At 52.7% G+C, this 18,660-nt stretch overlaps 1 protein-coding gene across 5 annotated transcripts in view; it reads left to right on the plus strand.

The window, feature by feature from the left end:
• Positions 1–18,660, plus strand: part of UBR4 (ubiquitin protein ligase E3 component n-recognin 4) — a 137,823-nt gene that overhangs the window by 93,536 nt on the left and 25,627 nt on the right. For all 5 annotated transcript variants that reach the window (XM_025278842.3, XM_025278845.3, XM_025278844.3 and 2 more), the window contains 19 exons: positions 553–638; positions 1,167–1,254; positions 1,509–1,702; positions 3,314–3,553; positions 3,918–4,056; positions 4,614–4,739; positions 4,851–4,979; positions 5,826–6,169; positions 7,826–7,916; positions 8,269–8,353; positions 8,509–8,636; positions 11,183–11,312; positions 11,416–11,573; positions 12,619–12,728; positions 13,391–13,532; positions 14,167–14,248; positions 14,578–14,751; positions 16,942–17,063; positions 17,928–18,125. In XM_025278842.3, coding sequence (XP_025134627.3) covers positions 553–638; positions 1,167–1,254; positions 1,509–1,702; positions 3,314–3,553; positions 3,918–4,056; positions 4,614–4,739; positions 4,851–4,979; positions 5,826–6,169; positions 7,826–7,916; positions 8,269–8,353; positions 8,509–8,636; positions 11,183–11,312; positions 11,416–11,573; positions 12,619–12,728; positions 13,391–13,532; positions 14,167–14,248; positions 14,578–14,751; positions 16,942–17,063; positions 17,928–18,125 — 2,766 coding nt within the window. The remainder of the gene's footprint in view (positions 1–552; positions 639–1,166; positions 1,255–1,508; positions 1,703–3,313; positions 3,554–3,917; positions 4,057–4,613; positions 4,740–4,850; positions 4,980–5,825; positions 6,170–7,825; positions 7,917–8,268; positions 8,354–8,508; positions 8,637–11,182; positions 11,313–11,415; positions 11,574–12,618; positions 12,729–13,390; positions 13,533–14,166; positions 14,249–14,577; positions 14,752–16,941; positions 17,064–17,927; positions 18,126–18,660) is intronic.

An 18,660-nucleotide genomic window follows, 5' to 3' on the forward strand; every position in this document is an offset into this window, starting at 1 on the left:
TTGCCACATTTAACTTTCTTTTCTCTTGAATTAAGAATGTTAGGACTAACCTACATGGGGGTATATGGGTGAAATCTCTTTTTAAGTATGTATTGAGCACTCCCAATATGTATGTCACCTAGAAGATACACACTAGTAAAAAAGCACAATCTGAATTTGGCTTAGCCAGTAGACGTAGATAAAGTGGGGAAGAAAATGCATCTCATTAAAGTTGCTTGGGGAGAAAAGTGGTCCTCTGGTTGTCCTGGCTATCCTGATCACACACCCAAAAGCATTTCTGCAACGAGATAATCATTTCATAGCTTCTCCATAATAACAACATTTCTCTTTCTCCACAAGCTGTAAAAAGATGGCTGCTACTAAGACTGTGGAAACGTCTAAAGGAGATAGAATCCTTTAAACGATTAGGAATTAGGCTCAGCTTTGCGTGATTCTGAATGAGGGCTGGTACTTCCAGGGCAGTAGCAGCTGGAAAGCAGAGGAGAAAAGTCTTTTCTAGTAAGACTTCCCCTTGGGCTTTAACTCTGGTCCTCTGTTGACTTCTGTTTTCAGTTGAAAGAATATTCACAGAAAGCTGTGGAGATTCTTCGGACTCAAAACCATATTCTTACCAACCATCCCAACTCCAACATTTACAAGTGAGTTCTCTTCTGCTTTCTTTCTGTTTGAGGCTCAGTCAACAGTGCAATTGCTGTTTCCACGCTGATTGGCTTGTTACGAAGGTCTCTAGTTTCAAGGGTCTAAGTCTGAATCACATGGTTTACAGGAAATAGCTGCATTTAAAAGAAAAAAAAACCTTTGGAAGACAGTGTTGATTAAAATCTTTTATTGTTTCCCTGGTGTATTAGCAACTGTTCTTTTTTCTCCCCCTCTAAACTTTATTGAGATATAATTTACACACAACAATATGTACGCTTTTCAAGTATACAATTTAATGATTTTTAGTAAATTTAGTTGTGACTCTTGAGTCAAATTTTAATGTAACATTTAGGATTCCCCTGACCTCAGAACAGATCAGAAATAGGGATATCTCACATTTCCTTGTGTTTTCACTGGGGTGGGGCTTGCCTTGGGGAATAGTGAGCCATGATTTTCTTTTGACTTCTTTGTGAAGCTCCATGCTTTCTAAAATGAAAATTTAATGCTGAGACTGCTTTCTTCCTTAGCACCTTGTCTGGCCTGGTGGAGTTTGATGGCTATTACCTGGAGAGTGATCCCTGCCTGGTGTGTAATAATCCAGAAGTGCCGTTTTGTGTAAGTGATATCTCTCACGTGGATAGTCCTGGCTTCTGGGGCCGGGGGGTCTCTGGTTTCTAGAGACTGATGTTACTGCTTGGGTGTCCCTCTCCCAGTGGTGGGTCAGAGTGGTGTGAATTCTTACCTGACCAGCTACCTTAAATCAGAATTTCATCCATGGACAAAGAGTGGGTTACATGGATAGTTTTGAAGAGGACAGATGAGCTGTTACTTGCACTAACGCAGTGTTCTGTGCATGCCTTTACGTTTAGTACATCAAGCTGTCTTCCATTAAAGTGGACACGCGGTACACCACCACCCAGCAGGTCGTGAAGCTCATCGGCAGCCACACCATCAGCAAAGTGACGGTGAAAATTGGGGACCTGAAACGGACCAAGATGGTGCGCACTATCAACCTCTACTACAACAACCGGACCGTGCAGGCCATCGTGGAGCTGAAAAACAAGTACGGGCTTTTCAGTCTTGGAGAGGGGCAGCAGGCCCGCGAGGCTCGGCGCCTGGTCTCGGCGCTGACGGCCGGGGTCCCGTCAGGCGGCACATTCCCGGGAGCCTAGTGTGTGCTCTTGCGGCTCTGGTCGTGGCTGGGGACAAGTGCAGTGCCAGCTCTTAAGGGTGCTGGCGGGGGCTGTTTTGAAATCGTGTCCGTGGAGCCCTCGACGTCTGAGCTCTGCGGCAGCCTGAAGGGACGTTGAGCGCTGGGGCTCCAGGCTTCTCACACCCGTGCTAGCAGAGCGGCTCTGCTTTCACGTAGACTCTGCTGCAGGGAAGTAGTTGTTTGTTAGATTGAGACACTGTTCTCTTGCTCACCGAGCGGGCAGCAGTTCTCAAGGACCTTCTGTAGTATGAAGTCCTTCCGTTTCTGCGTGGTGCCTTTTGTCTACATACGCTGACACTGTAGACATATGTAGCTACGTATGCTACCTATCTTTCTAGCTTATCTGTCCTGACGTCTGAAACGAGGCCTGGTGTGTATGGGCCAAAGAAGGCACTAGCTTGGGTTCGTGTCGACTTTTACTGAGACAGACCACTTGAAGACTCAGGCGTTGCTCTTGGGCAGAGAATATGGGTAGAGACTGCTGGAATGCCAGGACTTGCAGTGAGTGCTGCTCCGTGCTCAGCATGGAAGTATTAGTATTACTCTGAAGGCGAAATAAAGCTAGCATGTACCGCGTGAGCAAACGGCCTCCGGGAGCTCTGCTTTTTAAAGCAGGTTTTGTCCTTTGAAAAGCATGGTTAACACTGGTGACCTGCAGGTAGAAGCTGCTCACCGGGATGACCCAGTCCCCTCTGGAGCAGGTGGATTTGGTTTGTGTTGTGCAGAGTTAGCTCAGCTGCTAGTAAAGCCCTCACACTCTGGAATGAGACTGTGGTTCACATCCCTTGGAGAATTTGTATAGCCTCTCTTTCCTTATTTGTAAAATGCAGAGAAGTCTACTTTCAGGGTGTTCTTTTAAGGATTAAATGTGTTAGCATATGTGAAATGCTGAGAACAGAGCCTGACACATAGTAAAATTTCAGTAAACATTAGCTCTTAACTCTATTAATATAATTACCTCTAAATTATCACACGCCTTTACTCTTTCTGACTCTTCTTGGCACGTGGTCTGGATCCTGGTGTGTCCCTCTGCCTCTCTGAAGCAACCTGAGCTTTATCCTTCCAAGGTAGTTGCCATGATAGGAACTTATAGCAGTCAACTTCTGGCATCATGGAGCCTCTTGGGAGTCCAGGCTCCAGCGTGGCATACTTTCAGAGTAAGGTCTTCCCTTGATGTACATTCCCTTGTTTTTCTGGAATCTCAGAAATTATCATATATAGTGTCTTAAAACGCCTGTATGTTCTACCCTTTTTTTCAAGAGAGAAAGAATAGTGGAGACGTATCTTTAAAATTAAGTTGCTTTTATTTGTCAGAGTCCCTTTCCTTGGAATAACCATTTCACTGTCTCGGGAGAGCACGAAGGCACAGTCTTCTTTCCGTCTCATCAGACTGTCGTTGCTGCGGGTCTTGTGAGAGTCTCTCGGGCCCTCTCCCCGTCTGTCTGACACCGTCTCTCCTAGGCCGGCGCGCTGGCACAAAGCCAAGAAGGCTCAGCTGACGCCTGGGCAGACAGAGGTGAAGATCGACCTGCCTTTGCCCATCGTGGCCTCCAACCTGATGATTGAGTTCGCAGACTTCTACGAGAACTACCAGGCCTCCACGGAGACCCTGCAGTGCCCGCGCTGCAGTGCCTCGGTGCCCGCCAACCCCGGGGTCTGCGGCAACTGCGGGGAGAACGTCTACCAGTGTCACAAATGCAGGTGAGTGAGCCCTTGTCTCCCAGGTCAGGTGCATCCCTTGTATGTTTCAGGAAGAGTCTCAGTGTGGGCAGTTCCGCCGTGTGGTGCCCTCACGGTGGAGGATCATGGGCATCTAGAGCGTGGAGTTCACAGATAGAGGAGGCCAGGGCCGGGGAGAGTGGTGGGTGGCGGGTGGGGGTAGGCTCCCGAGTTTGGCTCCGGGCCCTGTTTCGGCGCCTGGTCGCCTGGTCGCCCGAGTCGTGCCCGCCCGTTTGCTGCTGCCCCTGCGAGAGCCTGAGGGTTCCCAGCGTCTGCAGACCTGGCGCGTGTGTTGCCTCTCCCCTCCGCCCTCTGCTGCCCCCTGACCTGTACTCTGGGGTTTCAGATCCATCAACTATGACGAAAAGGACCCCTTCCTGTGCAACGCCTGTGGCTTCTGTAAATACGCTCGCTTCGACTTCATGCTCTACGCCAAGCCCTGCTGCGCAGTGGACCCCATTGAGAATGAGGAAGACCGGAAGAAGGTGAGGCCACGTCTGTGCGAGGCCCATGCCGGGCTCTGTTCGGAGCTTGGGGGCCGAGCTGGTGTGGGCAGCATGCTTTTCCTTCTCGCCCAAGTCTTCTTGGCTCAGCGTGTTTTCAGGGCTAAGCTTTTGAGTGGCAACAAATAAGATGGATTGGAACACGTGTTTCGGGTACCATTTTGGAGACATGTGGTAATGGAAGTAGAGTGCCTCAAGCGGCACGTGGCGTGTCGGGGCTGCGGGTGGCAGGGCAGGGCAGGGGGCAGTCAGCACAGTCAGCAGCGGCGGCAGCCGGGCAGAGCGGGGTGGCGTCTAGCTCCAGAGTCAGAAGGAGGAACGTGCCGTTCCCCCTGTGCTTTTAACACTGTGTGACCTGGCGGAAGTCCCTGCCCTCAGCGTGGTTTATTTGGATGTGTGTCATACACCTTGCGTGCCCACCTCACAGGATTATTGCCATGAGTAGAAATACCGCGTGAAACACGGTGCTCGACCGGGTCACTGAGGGGAACCTTCAGTGTTGACGAGCCCGCGTGCACTCCCCGCCTCTTCCTGTCTAGGCCGTGTCCAACATCAACACGCTTCTGGACAAAGCTGACCGAGTGTATCACCAGCTGATGGGACATCGGCCGCAGCTGGAGAACCTGCTGTGCAAAGTGAACGAAGCAGCTCCTGAGAAGCCGCAGGTAATCCGGGTGACAGGGGCGTTGGGAGAGCGTTCTGGGTCAGAGGCAGAGACTGGCCCCGGGCGAGGCCATCTCCCGGGGGAAGGCTGACCGCCTCCCTCTGGGTTGCAGGACGACTCGGGAACCTCCGGGGGTATCAGCTCCACTTCGGCCAGCGTGAACCGCTACATCCTGCAGCTGGCGCAGGAGTACTGCGGAGACTGCAAGAGCTCTTTTGACGAACTCTCCAAAATCATCCAGGTACAGGCGGGAGTGGCTGGAGTGCGTTTTGCTGTGTGTTATCGACATTGTTTTCAAAGCAGTTCTTTGCTCTCCCCCTGCGGTTAAGCGCCAGCCACACAGCTGCTCACCTACTGCAGTTTCGGGTGCTTGGTAGAAAGCTGAGTTCTTACCAGAACGCTGAGAATCAAATGGAGATTATTGTAGATCAGGTTTTCTTGATCAGTCACATCGGTGGGTGGTATGTTACAGACCTCACCCCCATGGGATGGAAGACTGGCTGCAGACAAGAGCAGCCAGGGTCCTTGTCCCCAAAGTGGCTGGTAGGCCATCTTCACTCCATGTGCCTGTATTCCTGACTTTATTCTTTAAAGAAAGCATTATGTGGGTGTTAAGGACGTATGCCTGTGATCAGACGCTGAGGTCTAGAGTGCCCCTTACCTTGGTCAAGCCAGCCTCTCTAAGCTGTTTCCTCCTCTGTAAAACGGGGACAAAGTATCTTAGCTGCTAAGGTCATTGAAAAAAAGTTAGTTGCAGAGTCGTGTCCAATGCTTTGTGATCCCATAGACTGTAGCCCACCAGGCTCCTCTGTCCATGGAACTCTCCAGGCGAGAGTAATGGAGTGGGCTGCCATTGCCTTCTGCAGGGCACTTCCCGACCCAGGGCTCGAACCCGGGTCTCCTGCACTGCAGGCACATACTTCACCAACTGAGCTGCCAGGCTAAGGTCACTGAGAGGGTTAAATTAGATAATACTGGTAAAGTGTTCTTCAAACCAAAGCTGATTTCTAATTAGCTTCCTTTTTCTTCCTCCTTGTTTTAATTGCTGATTTTTTTTTCTCCTTTGTCTTTTTTTTTTCCCCCTCAGAAAGTTTTCGCTTCACGAAAAGAGTTGTTGGAATACGACCTGCAGCAGAGGGAAGCGGCCACCAAGTCCTCCCGGAGCTCGGTGCAGCCCACCTTCACGGCCAGCCAGTACCGCGCCTTGTCCGTGCTGGGCTGCGGCCACACGTCCTCCACCAAGTGCTACGGCTGCGCCTCGGCCGTCACGGAGCACTGCATCACCCTGCTCCGGGCCCTGGCCACCAACCCCGCCCTGCGCCACATCCTCGTCTCCCAGGGCCTCATCCGGGAGCTCTTTGACTACAACCTCCGCCGAGGCTCTGCGGCCATGCGGGAGGAGGTCCGCCAGCTCATGTGCCTCCTGACTCGGTCAGAGCCTGCGCCAGGGGCATGGGCCGGGGGCCGGGGGGCGGGGCGGTGCTGGGAGCGCTGGAGGGTGCAGGGGACTGTCCAGGGTGCAGCTGAGCGGACGGAGGAGCACGTGAAGCCCAGGTTCCCTTGTATCAATAGGCCGTGTGTTTGGCTTGTACCTGGTTGGTTCCAGGGGGGTTTCCTGAGGAAGCAGTTTTTGAGTTCCAGTGCTGGGAGAAGGGAGTGACCGGGCACTTGGACTCAGGACTCCCCCAGAAGAAGACAGCTGGAGCAGTGGAGCCTAGGGCTTCGGAGCTTAGGTCTGGCTCAGAAGGACCCCGGTGTCTGATCCTCTGTGCCGTGTGCTGTGGACACATTTCTCAATGTGCTCTGAGCATAAGGTCTCCTCACCTGAGAAATAAGGGTGGTAGCCGACACTGTGACGGCTTGTGGCAAGAATCCAGCCACATAGTTCACGTGAGCAGCGGCTCGTACTTGCGGCGTCCTTAGTCCCTGCTCACACAGCACCCACAGCTGGGCTTCATTGTTTCCCGAGCGTGGGCCTAAGTCCTAGAACATGTTAGCTGGGTGCCAAATACGACTTGCTGTACAATGTATTCACTCATTTAACAAGTACTTACTGAGCATCGGCTAAATGCTAGGCTTTGTTCTGGACTCTGAGGATGCAGTGCGCGATGAAGCAGCATCCCTGCACTCGTGTGGCCTTCGCTCTAGAGCGGAGAAGGGCAGTGAGCAGATGAACGTGGCCTTCGCTCTGGCCTTCACTCTAGAGGGGAGAAGGGCAGTGAGCGGATGAATGTGGCCTACAGGCTAGAGGGGAGAAGGGCAGTGAGCGGATGAATGTGGCCTACAGGCTAGAGGGGAGAAGGGCAGTGAGCGGATTATGGCCCAGTACAGCATCAGGAGGTCAGGCGTGAAGAGCAGTGCAGCTGGGAATGCAGCTCTGATTGCAGGCAGGGTCGCTGCAGAGGACAGGGTGGGCAGGGGCGACTGCTGAGGAGGTCAGGGAGTGAGGCAGGCAGGGGTGGAGGGCGTGGGCCGCACGCCGATACTAATAGCAGGTGGTGGGCAGAGAGGTGGGATGTGCCAGCTGTGTGACGCCAGGGCCACGGGGAAGCCCGTGTGGCTGGAGTGGAGGACGCAGTGGGGACAAAGCGGAGGGGTTCAGTGAGACCAGGGGCCAGGTGCCGTAGGGCCTTTAGGGCACTGCGAGGTTGGGAAGCCTGAGACTGACGACGCGATTCGTGGTTTTTAAATTATTAATATGTACATTAATACAAAGGGACACGGATGGGAAATGTGGATGCCTTGTGGGAAATGAAGCGGGGGCAGTTGGAGAAGCTGAGGAAGGAGACCGAGAGTGGACCCCTGGGTTCTGGAGACTGACATACCGGGCGGGGTCCGGGGGCCTGGCAGCCCGGGCTGTGGAGGAACCCCGCATACCGTCTTCCCTCCGTCAGCCTCTCCTCCCCAGGAAGGCAGCTGGGCAGGCCCTTCTCATCACACAGCAGGGTTCTGTGGGGCTCGTGAGTCATCTTGCCCCTGGGAAGGCCGGTAGCCCTAGACGTGGATTTCCTTTTACCTGGGCTTTCTCGCGTGCAGAGGAGGGACACACCCAGCGGTGTAACAGGACTCTCTTGTCTGCCTCCTTAGGGACAATCCAGAGGCCACCCAGCAAATGAACGATCTGATTATTGGCAAAGTCTCCACAGCCCTGAAGGGCCACTGGGCCAACCCTGATCTGGTGAGCAGGCCGCCTGCCCTCTGACTGCCCCCTTCTCCCTTTTCCTTCGTTCCCTCGGCTCCCCCGCCGGCGTCGTGTTGTGATGACCAGGGCAGGCGGCGGTGGGGGTGGGGAGCGCGGCACGTCAGCAGGGCTCACATCCCAGGAGGACCTTGCTGAGTCAGCGTCAGGCTCAGAGAGCAGAAATGGGCAGTGGCCATGCTGAGGGGCTCTGTCTCCCTTCTCTCTGATGGTCCGCTTGACCACACGGGTTAGCTCTGAGTTTCTGGGCCAGAGCATGGATGTGCGCCCTTGTCCGGGACTGACCCTGCAGACCCTCCTCTTCTCACATCTCTTCCTGTTGGCCCTCCAGGCAAGTAGCCTTCAGTACGAAATGCTGTTGCTGACAGACTCCATCTCCAAGGAGGACAGCTGCTGGGAGCTCCGCTTGCGCTGTGGTGAGTTTGGGGGATGTCTGGTTGGCAGCCGGCCAGCGAGAGGAAGGCAGCTCGGCGCGGGGCCTGTGAGGCCAGGGAAGCTGCCCTCGGGTGGTCACACAGCGGCTGGCGAGGCACATTTGGGACTGTGCCTCCACCCTGCCTTCCTCTCCCAGCGCTCAGCCTTTTCCTCATGGCCGTGAACATCAAGACCCCCGTGGTGGTTGAGAACATCACCCTCATGTGCCTGCGGATCTTGCAGAAGCTGATTAAGCCACCTGCTCCCACCAGCAAGAAGAACAAGGTACAGGCCTGAGAATGAGGTCGGGGGCAGGCTCCAGCCAGCGCCCACCCTGCTCTAAGGCCTCTGCTCACCTGAGCTCGCTCTCCCTGGGGCACCAGTGCTTCCTTGGTGGCAGTCAGCGAGATGGGTTAGGGTTTCTGAGAAGGAAGGTTTCTCAGAGGCCCTCGAGCACCACAGGCAGGCAGGGCAAGCGCCTGCAGCAGTGGCCGTCCAGTCCCCTCGGACGGCTCGCGGCCCCCGGAGGCGCTGGCGCTCTTCCCTACCCGTGCCTTTGCACAGTGCTGGAAGCTCTTCCATTCCCTTGCACCGTGACTTGGGCAGGGATCGAACCCGTGTCCCCTGCGTTGGCAGGTGAATTTTCACCATTGAGCCCCCTGGGAGGCCCCTGGCCTTCAGCAGTCCTTTGTAAATGTGTGTGGCTGTGCGGTGTCTCCTCTGCCTGCAATGCCTGCCTCCCCTTTGTCAGCTGCTTCTTCAGTGATCCAGTTCTCTGCCAGGCTGGCCATGAGCTCCTCCAATCCAGGGACTGTTTTATGTTTTACTAAGGTTTTTTTTGGTCCAGTACATAGCGTGGTATCTCGTGTTATAATGAGTGAGTAGAGCCGAGTTTCTAGTTCTGAAGGTGGCCTAGCCGCAGATGGACTTGCTCATGCTGCTGTGAGAGCGTGTGGGCCATAGTGCTTTCCCTCGGCCCTGCCAGAGGCCGCCGTCTTTGTAGTCCTGGGGCCCTTCTGATGCCTGCTTCATCCTGGTGGAGTCTCTTGGTGGGAAACGCGGTCTTTGCAGGACGCTGAGTGGCAGGCACTACAGGGGAAGCTGGACAGGGAACAGTTTATGCTGTTTCCCTTTCTTGGTCTGCCCCGACCGTCCTCAGAAAAGACCCCCCTTCCTTCGCTTTGATGAAGGCTTTCTTCCCCTCAGAGCACATTCTCAGCAAATGAAAATTGGCTCTTGATTGAAAAGAGGAACTTCATCCCCACATAACTGTCATTTTTCCCACAGCGTGAGGTCACAGATTCCACCCGAGAGGGCTCTTAGCCTCTGAGCACTGAAGCCTCACATTTTGCTGAGTTTTAGCCTAGAGAGAGCAGCAGTTCTCAGAGTTTGGCTCATAGATCTGTGGGTGTTCCCAAGATGACTAGGATATCTGCGAGGTCGACATTCTTTTCGTAATTATCCTGAGACATGATTTGCCCTTTTCTTCTTTTGTGGCACTTGTGCAGATGGTACAAAGTCAATGATGGCGAGACTGACCAGGCCTCTGCACCACGAGGCATGCTCTTCCCTTGCAGCTTCACCCAGGAGCGTCCCGGGTGAAGCCCTGCAGAGGAGTTTAGTAAAGCACAACTCTGGACTAGCAGTCGTCTCATATTCAGTGAGGCAGCGCGGGAGGGAGGCGCACCGCAGGGTGGAGGTCTCCGGGGAGAAGCACTGGTGATGCTGAACCCGCTGCTTTTTTCACGGAACCTCATTTGTGCTTGAAAGGAGGGCAAATGAGCCAATTGTGGTTCTTCAGAATCGGGTGTTTAGCAGACGATTTTCTTGAAAAGTGAATAAAATGAGCCTGTCCCTTAAAGAGGAGGGGGGCCTGTCTGTGAACCAGCGTTGCCCAGCTGACCAGTGCGTGCTCACGTGCGAGTAGCAGATGGATTTTAGTGGAATGGGATGAGAAATGGTTTTGATTGGTTTCCACGTTACAACCAATCTTTAAGAACCTGTTATCCATTGAATTTTGGTTTAGTATTAATGTAAAATCCACGATTAATCGAAAAAGCTATTAAAATATTTTTTCTTTCCAACTATATACATCTGAGTGCTTCAACAAAACAACATACTGCAACAGTTTGAACTTAGAAGCAGTATAAGAATCTAGCTGTCTTATTAAGGTAGCCATTAAACAATTTAAAAAATGTATAGCAGTATAGCTCCTTTGTCTAGTTTATTTTTGTTTTGGGAAATAAAAAATGCTGTTTAGGTTGACAGATAATGTATTTATTTTTATTTGTAAGTGAGTTAATATTTTAAGAATTGCTAAACTTTAATTTTTAATAGATCCATATCGATGGATAGAGCTACATCATACACAAGAACTCTTTGAAGTCAGTAATTTTCAAGAGTGTAATGGGGTCCTGTGACTGAAAAGTTTGAGAATTGCTGGCTTAGAATCCTACTGGGGGCTCCCCTATGCAGGCCACTTGGGATTAGTAATGGTTCTGTAAATTTTAGAGTCTGTTTAGTGACCCCTTGAAGATTTATGTTTGGGGAAACTACAGATCAGCCTTGGGATAGGAATTGGTGTATGTAGCTGTAGGAGTGTCTGTAGGAAGCCAGTCACACACAGGCAACGTCAGCGACCCTAAGCTCAGCGTGGGGATGCTCCTGCTGAACTGAATCGAATGCTTGACAGGAACGCAGACGGGGCACAGAAGACGTGAGTGCTGGCCTTCTGATCTTGCCTGCGCTCGTCCCCGGGGCAGTCCCGCTGTGCTGCAGCGGCAGCTCAGGCGTGCCCTCGGCCCGCTCACCCATCTGCCTTCCTCCTGCAGGACGTCCCTGTCGAGGCCCTCACCACCGTGAGGCCGTACTGCAATGAGATCCACGCCCAGGCCCAGCTCTGGCTCAAGAGGGACCCCAAGGCATCCTATGACGCCTGGAAGAAGTGTCTTCCCATCCGAGGTGTGTGTGTGTCTTTCGGGACTTGAGAAGCGGGCCCTTCCTGCCCTGGCCGACTGCCCCACCGTCTCCCCCTTACCTCTCCCTGCACCCCTCTGCCTGCCAGGGGTCGATGGCAACGGGAAGTCTCCCAGCAAGGCGGAGCTCCGCCACCTCTATTTGACCGAGAAGTACGTGTGGCGGTGGAAGCAGTTCCTGAGTCGGCGGGGGAAGCGGACCTCCCCGCTGGACCTCAAGTTGGGCCACAACAACTGGCTGCGGCAAGTGAGTGGCCGGCCGTCTCCTGGGCTCCTCGCATTGCGCTGGCCCCAGGTCCCAGGCGGGGTGTTTCCGCTCCTCACTGCATGTCTCCTCTGCTTTCTCTTTGTTAGCCTTGCTTCCTTTCTAATAGGTGGAGGCTCTCGGTTGCAGCCACCCGCGTGGTGGGTGGGCCACATCAGAACTCCTTCTGCCCTTTGATCCCGCTCGTGCTCTCTGCCCTCCTCCCTGACCACTGAGCAGGGCGGAGCCTCAGTGCCTGCACTGCTTTTACCGTCCACTTTTCATGTCTTCTGTCCTTTTCCTTTTTCTGGCTAATGCTTTTAAAGATTAGAGCAATGATATTTTAGAGAATTCATTTGTCCGTTGGTTATAACGTGAGCACTTGGTCTACATTTAACATAAGTGCTCAGCCTGTCGTTATTGTTCGGTTGCTAAGTTGTGTCGGACTCTTTGGGACACCGTGGACTGCAGCACGCCAGGCCTCCCTGTCCTTCCCTATCTCCCAGAGTTTGCTCAAACCCATGTCCATTGAGTCGGTGATGCCATCCAACCATCTCATCCTCTATCGTCCCCTTCTCCTGCCCCCAATCCCCTCCCAGCATCAGGGTCTTTTCCAGTGAGTCAGCTCTTCACATCAGGTGGCCAAAGTATTGGAGCTTCAGTATCAGTCCTTCCACTGAATATTTAGGGTTAGTTTCCTTTAGGATTGACTGGTTTGATCTCCTTGCTGTCCAAGGTAGCTATCTCCAAAATAGAATCATAGACGTCTTTGCTAAGGAGAATACCTGCCTGTCTTTTTTCCTGGTTCTGTTGTCTTAGTGTGTCCTCCAAAGTACTTGTTGGAGAAAAGCTCCATGAAGATGGGACTCTTAGCCTTTTTGCCCGTCTGCAGCAGCCGGATCTTGAGTTAGCTGGTGATTTTTCCTTTACCCTTTTGCTTGTGAGGAGCTCAGAGCATTTCCCCTCGATGGGTGGCAGTGGACTGTGCCTGGCGGGGCCGGATGAGAGGCTGTCCGCTGAGCCAGGTGCTTCTCCCCACCCCCTGCAGGTGCTCTTTACTCCGGCCACGCAGGCTGCACGGCAGGCGGCCTGCACCATCGTGGAGGCGCTGGCCACCATCCCCAGCCGCAAGCAGCAGGTCCTGGACCTCCTCACCAGGTACCATCTGAGAGCGGGGTGGGCGGGGTGGCGGGACTTCATCCAGGGAGCCCTCCCGCTCTCCCGGGGGAGTCCTCAGGCCAGGGCGGCGGGAGGCACGCCTGTGCTGCAGCCACCTTGTTCCTTGTGGAAGGCCACAGAATCCAGGAAGCGCCGAGCAGCCGCGTGCAGTGGTCATACCAGCAGCGGTGGTCCCAGAGCCGGCAGCTAATGTCTTTTGAGGTCTTACAGAGCTTACAGAAACTTGCATGCATTATTGCATTTAATGTTCACCCGGGCTTTCAGTGCTTAGTTAACTTGTCCCCAGGAAGGCAAGGTTTCAGTCCAGGCAGTCTAATTCCAAAGTTATTGGCCACTGGACTCTGGTAAACTCGCCTTGTGAGCGATTCAGTCACAACACTCTCTCTCTGCCCCAGTAACCACCATTCATGTATTGGCGCTTTATTGTCCAAATGTGTACAGTGTGAGGCAGTGCATTACCTGCTGGGTGCTCTCGAGCTTTTCCCAGGTCTGAGGAGTTCCCAAGTGGGGGTCTGGGGTGTTCTCAGCCCTGGTCCTCTGCAGCGAGGCAGGGGGAGTGGGGGACCGCAGAGGGGCAGAGCCGGGGGGCCGTCGGGGCTGTGGGGTGGTGTGGGCTCGCTCATTGCCCGGCTCTGCGGCAGTTACCTGGACGAGCTGAGTGTTGCCGGCGAGTGTGCTGCCGAGTACCTGGCTCTCTACCAGAAGCTCATCACTTCAGCTCACTGGAAAGTCTACCTGGCAGCCCGAGGAGTCCTGCCCTACGTGGGCAACCTCATCACCAAGGTATGTCGTCCCGGCCCAGCCTAGGGAAGCCCCTTTGCCGAGCCCCGCTCTCCTTGTTCTCTTTCTCTAGATAAACTTTGTGGTGGTCTTTTGCGCCAGGAAGAAATATTTGTTCAAAATGCAGGCATACTTCGCTTTATTGTGCTTTTCTTTAAAAATAAAGGTTGTGGCAACCCTGTGTCAAGTAAGCCATTTTTCCAACAGCATTATTTTTTAAATGAAGTGTATATACATTGTTTTCTAGACATAATGCTACTGTACACTTACTGAATTACAAGAGAGTGTGGACATAAGTTTTACATTCATGGGAAAAAATGGATTTGTGTGGCTCGCTTTATTGTGATGACCACTTTATTACAGCGGTCTGAGACTGAGCCTGCAGTACTCCTGAAGTCTGCCGGGGGCACTTCTGTGACTTCACTGTGCTCCTCATGAGGGTATAGCAGTCTGTTGGGGACATTTAAACTGTCCTCCATTTCTAAGCAGTCCCTTAAGGTCTTTATAGCTCTCCTTGGCTTCTTAGAAAGGAGTTCTGCAAGGGTTCAGGGTGAGAGGGCATCCCTGGGCCAGTGGGGGAGCTGACCGGTGTCGCTGGCCGTGCCGTCACACTGACCTTGCTTGTCTTCCTGTTTAGGAAATAGCCCGCTTGCTGGCCCTGGAGGAGGCCACCCTGAGCACCGATCTGCAGCAGGGCTATGCCCTCAAGAGTCTCACAGGTAGAGGGAGCCTCCTGGCCCTTCCATTGGACACCCTGGGGATAGTTTGGGGGCTGCCCTTTGGTTCCCTGGGTGCTGAGGCTGACCTCCTCTCTCGTGCTGACCACACCGCGCTTTTTAAGCTCTGTGTGTTTTCCCTTGAGGAAGGGTTTCCATCTCTGAGCACCTGTTGTCTGTTGACCAGTTCACGTCGTGGAGCACGTGCTGCATGTCAGGCGCAAACGTGGCGTTTCCCTGCTTTTGAGTTGCTCATCGTCTTTTGAAAACATGGACCTTCTTTGCTTAATTCTCGTTCTGAACTCATGTGCAACTTTCTCCTGTCCCCACAGGCCTACTTTCCTCCTTTGTGGAGGTGGAGTCCATCAAAAGGCACTTTAAGAGCCGCCTGGTGGGTACCGTGCTGAACGGGTACCTGTGCTTGCGGAAGCTGGTGGTGCAGAGGACCAAGCTGATCGATGAGACGCAGGACATGCTGCTGGAGATGCTGGAGGACATGACCACAGGTAGCCCTGGCCAGCGGCCCGCAGCCCACAGGCCTGTGTCCCTTCTGGCTCCACTTAGGTGCATGGTCTGAGTTCCCCGGGTTCCTTAGACCTAGATCACAGGCAGCAAACATCTCCTCACGTTTGAGTAAAGGAGAAGACATTTCTCTCAAGACTGTTGGTGCTTAGAGTTGTAAAATTCCAGATCTGGCCTCAGTAAATTTGGACTTGTTTTTTTTTAATATTTTACTTATTTATTTTTGGCTGTGCTGGTTCTTTGTTAGTGCACACAGGCTTCAGTAGTTGGGGCACGTGGGCTAAGCCCTGTGGCATGTGGAGTCTTCCAGACCAGGGATTGAACCCTTGACCCCTGCCCTGTCCGTCAGATTCCTAACCACTGGACTACCAGGAAGGTCCTGGACTTTCTGTGTTGAGCTCACAGGGCAGGAAGAGGTCAAGAGTTCTCAGACTGGTGTCCTTCATTGGTTCTAAAAAATTCTCAGCCATTGTGGCTTCGGTTGCCTCTACTCTGTTCTCGCTCCTTGTCCCGGTGGGACTCCACCTCTCACTGTCCTCCGTGTCTCCACCTCCCTCTTTTGTAGTGTCCGTCTCATTGTATCTTTATGTTGATTTTGGATAATTTCTTCCATCCTTTATTTTTCTTCACTCTGTGTTATCTGTTTAATATACCCATCAAATTCTTGAAATTTTATGTAGACTTTATCGTCTCTAGTCTTTTGCAGACATTCTGTATCTGCTAACTCTAAAACTTGAAATATCTATTAATGTGATTCTGTTGTTATTCTGGCTCTTGCCTTTGGTGCTTTGCTTTAAATCTTGCATTTTATGTTTTTTCGTTTTTTGGTACTGCGAGCTTGTGTTTTGGGAGTTTTTTTGTGGAAACTCTTCGGGACCTGAGTCAAAGATGGGTTTTTCCGGAGATGATTTGTAGCTGCCTCTGTGAAGCAGCTCAGGGCATGGCCATCCCAGGGCCACCTTCAACAGAGTTCTGAACTTGAGCTTTCAGCTCTCCTAGGTAGTTTGAGCCACAGACCTCTGTGAGGGACAGCTTGTTATGAGTGCTCAGAGAAGACTTTTCTTCCCCTCTATTCAGTGCTGCATTTTAAGGGGAGACAGTGTGCTTTCATTGATTTGCTTCGGGGAAAGGAATAGTTGTTTCTAATTGATGCTTATACCAAAGAGGACTTCGTCAAAAGACGATGAGGCATAGTGGTAAAGAATCTGCCTGCCATTGCAGGAGATGCGGGTTCCATCCTTGGCTTGAAAAGATCCCCTGGATTGGGGTGTTCTTGCCTGGAAAATCCCATGGACAGGGGAGCCTGGTGGGGCTATACTCCGTGGGGTCACAGAGAGTCAGGCGCAACTGGACACACCATACCTATACCAAGGATGTAGCTCTTGGGGGTACCAGATTTGTGTGTGTGTGTAGGTGGTGGTTCCTGCCAGATTCTCCCTCTTGGGAGATTTGGGGCTTTGTATCCAGCTCTCAAATCCTGGCAGGTTTTGGAAACCAAAGCTCATGGCAAAAGATAGCCTGAGTGCTTTGCTGCCCCCGGGTCCCTGATTCCCCGAGTTTGGAGCTGTGGCTTTCTTTGCCAGTGCAGCAGTCCACTGAGGCCTTTCCCCACTATCTTAGGTTGTTTTAAGTGAAGGAGTGGAAAGTAGGTCAGGGGACACAGTCTGCTTCATTGCCAGACGTGGACGTCCTTCTGGTGCCATTTTTAGCTGCCGTGCTGAGCTGGTTTGTGACCTTGTCAGCTGGACCCTTTGCAGGAATGTATGGCTTGAAGTTATCTGTTTGGCTTCTGGAGGGCCGTCTACCTAATCTTTTTGAAACGGAAAACTATAGCTTCCTTTTGCTTTGACAGAGTGCAGTTAGGATCACTGTTTCACGTTCTTGAGTACCTATTTTGGGCAAGAGGATGCAAGATTATAATTCTCAGAGGGAGGGAGACATGTGCACAACGAAGTGTGGTGTTCTGTGTCGCCTTGGGTGTGAAGGCCTTCAGATGGAATGCAGTCTCCATGTAGGAATCCATCAGCTTCAGGTTTCCAGTTGAAATATTGATGTTGCCACGTAGGATATTATAGACTCACCAGGCAGAGAGGATCTGCCAGTGATGAGTCTCATCTCAGCTTCTGTGTGTGCAGCTCCTTCCTGACTGACTTGGCCACATTGACTTCCGGCAGGTACAGAATCGGAAACCAAGGCCTTTATGGCCGTGTGCATTGAGACAGCCAAGCGCTACAATCTGGACGACTCCCGGACCCCTGTCTTCATCTTCGAGAGGCTCTGCAGCATCATCTACCCCGTGAGCACAAGCCGTGGTGCCTCACCGTAGTCGTGGGTCATCGTCCCAGCGGTGGCCCGTTCAGTCGATGTTTTAGGAATCTCCACACGTAAAGCAGAAGCAACCTCATGAGTTTCCCATTCCTAATGACGGGAAGAAACCTAAAACCCTTCCTTGTCCCATTTCCTAGATTGAAAGTCAAAATCAATCTTTTTCTTTTGAGCCAGGTCTAACCTCCCGTTACCCAAATCCTGGTGTTTGTCAGTCCACGATCCTGTGAAAGAAGCAGCCCTGAGCGGGCAGATGGACCTTTTCACTCTCTTCCTTTTTTCCCTGCCTGCGTTTTGTGCATGCCTGCACGCATGAAGGTGTATCTGTAGCCTGAACTGCATAGATCCCCTTCTGTTACTGAGGAAGGGTAGAGAGCATCAGTCTCATCAGTTAACAGTGAGAGACCCCTGAGTATCATGTGATACACAGAAGACCGTTTTCTTGACCAGAGGGCCACCAGTCACAGAGTCATCTGGCCCCAGACTGGTTAGCGTCACGTGGGACAAGCAGGAGGGGAGCCCCTCTCCCCTCATGTCAGTGATCCAGCTTTCGTGGGGCACTCCTCATCTGCGTATTTGGTTAGGCTTTCTCTCTCCTAACCCACCCTTGAGTTTCAGAGAAGATGCCTGCTCTTTAAGGCTATTTGAATTATATTTGGGGTTTTTGAATCACCTCTGAGCTTCCTTTAATCTTTAATCTTTAAGTGTATAAGGGGCTGGATGAGTCTGGTGTGTCTCCCTGAGTGTCCGTGAACAAGGCAGTGCGGTCTGAATGTAAGCGGTCTCTGCACACATACTCATGCCATCCCTCTGCTTCCTTCTCTCTGTCCTTCAGGAAGAGAATGAAGTCACTGAGTTCTTTGTGACCCTGGAGAAGGATCCCCAGCAGGAAGACTTCTTACAGGGCAGAATGCCTGGGAACCCATATAGCAGCAACGAGCCAGGCATCGGGCCCCTCATGAGGGACATAAAGAACAAGATCTGCCAGGACTGTGACTTGGTGGCTCTGCTGGAGGATGACAGCGGGATGGAGGTAATGAGCGCAGCACAGCCCTGCCGGGGTTAGGCTTCCTGTCCCGTAGGGGCTGGTCCACCCTGGGCATCTTTCAAGGCAGCTCCGTGATTCCCGCCTGCCTGCCTCACCTGCCAAGGGGTCTGCCCCCGCCTGGCATGTGGTAATAAGCAGATGGCCGTAGCTTGTCAGGGCACAGGCTTTCCTTGTTCTTGTTGCTGTGGCAGAGGCCTCCAGTGATTCCGGACTAATCAAGCTCCCTGCTGCTGCTAAGTTGCTGCAGTCGTGTCCGACTCTGTGCGACCCCATAGACGGCAGCCCAGAAGGCTGCCCTGTCCCTGGGATTCTCCAGGCAAGAACACTGGAGTGGGTTGCAATTTCCTTCTCCAGTGCATGAAAGTGAAAAGTGAAAGTGAAGTCTCTCAGTCGTGTCTGACTCTTAGCGACCCCATGGACCGCAGCCTACCAGGCTCCTCTGTCCTTGGGATTTTCCAGGCAAGAGTACTGGAGTGGGGTGCCGTTAGCCCTGGTGCAGGTTTCTGGCCCTGTATCTGGT

This window comes from Bubalus bubalis, chromosome 2, assembly GCF_019923935.1.
Source record: "Bubalus bubalis isolate 160015118507 breed Murrah chromosome 2, NDDB_SH_1, whole genome shotgun sequence".
In the NCBI taxonomy this organism is placed as follows: Eukaryota; Metazoa; Chordata; class Mammalia; order Artiodactyla; family Bovidae; genus Bubalus; species Bubalus bubalis.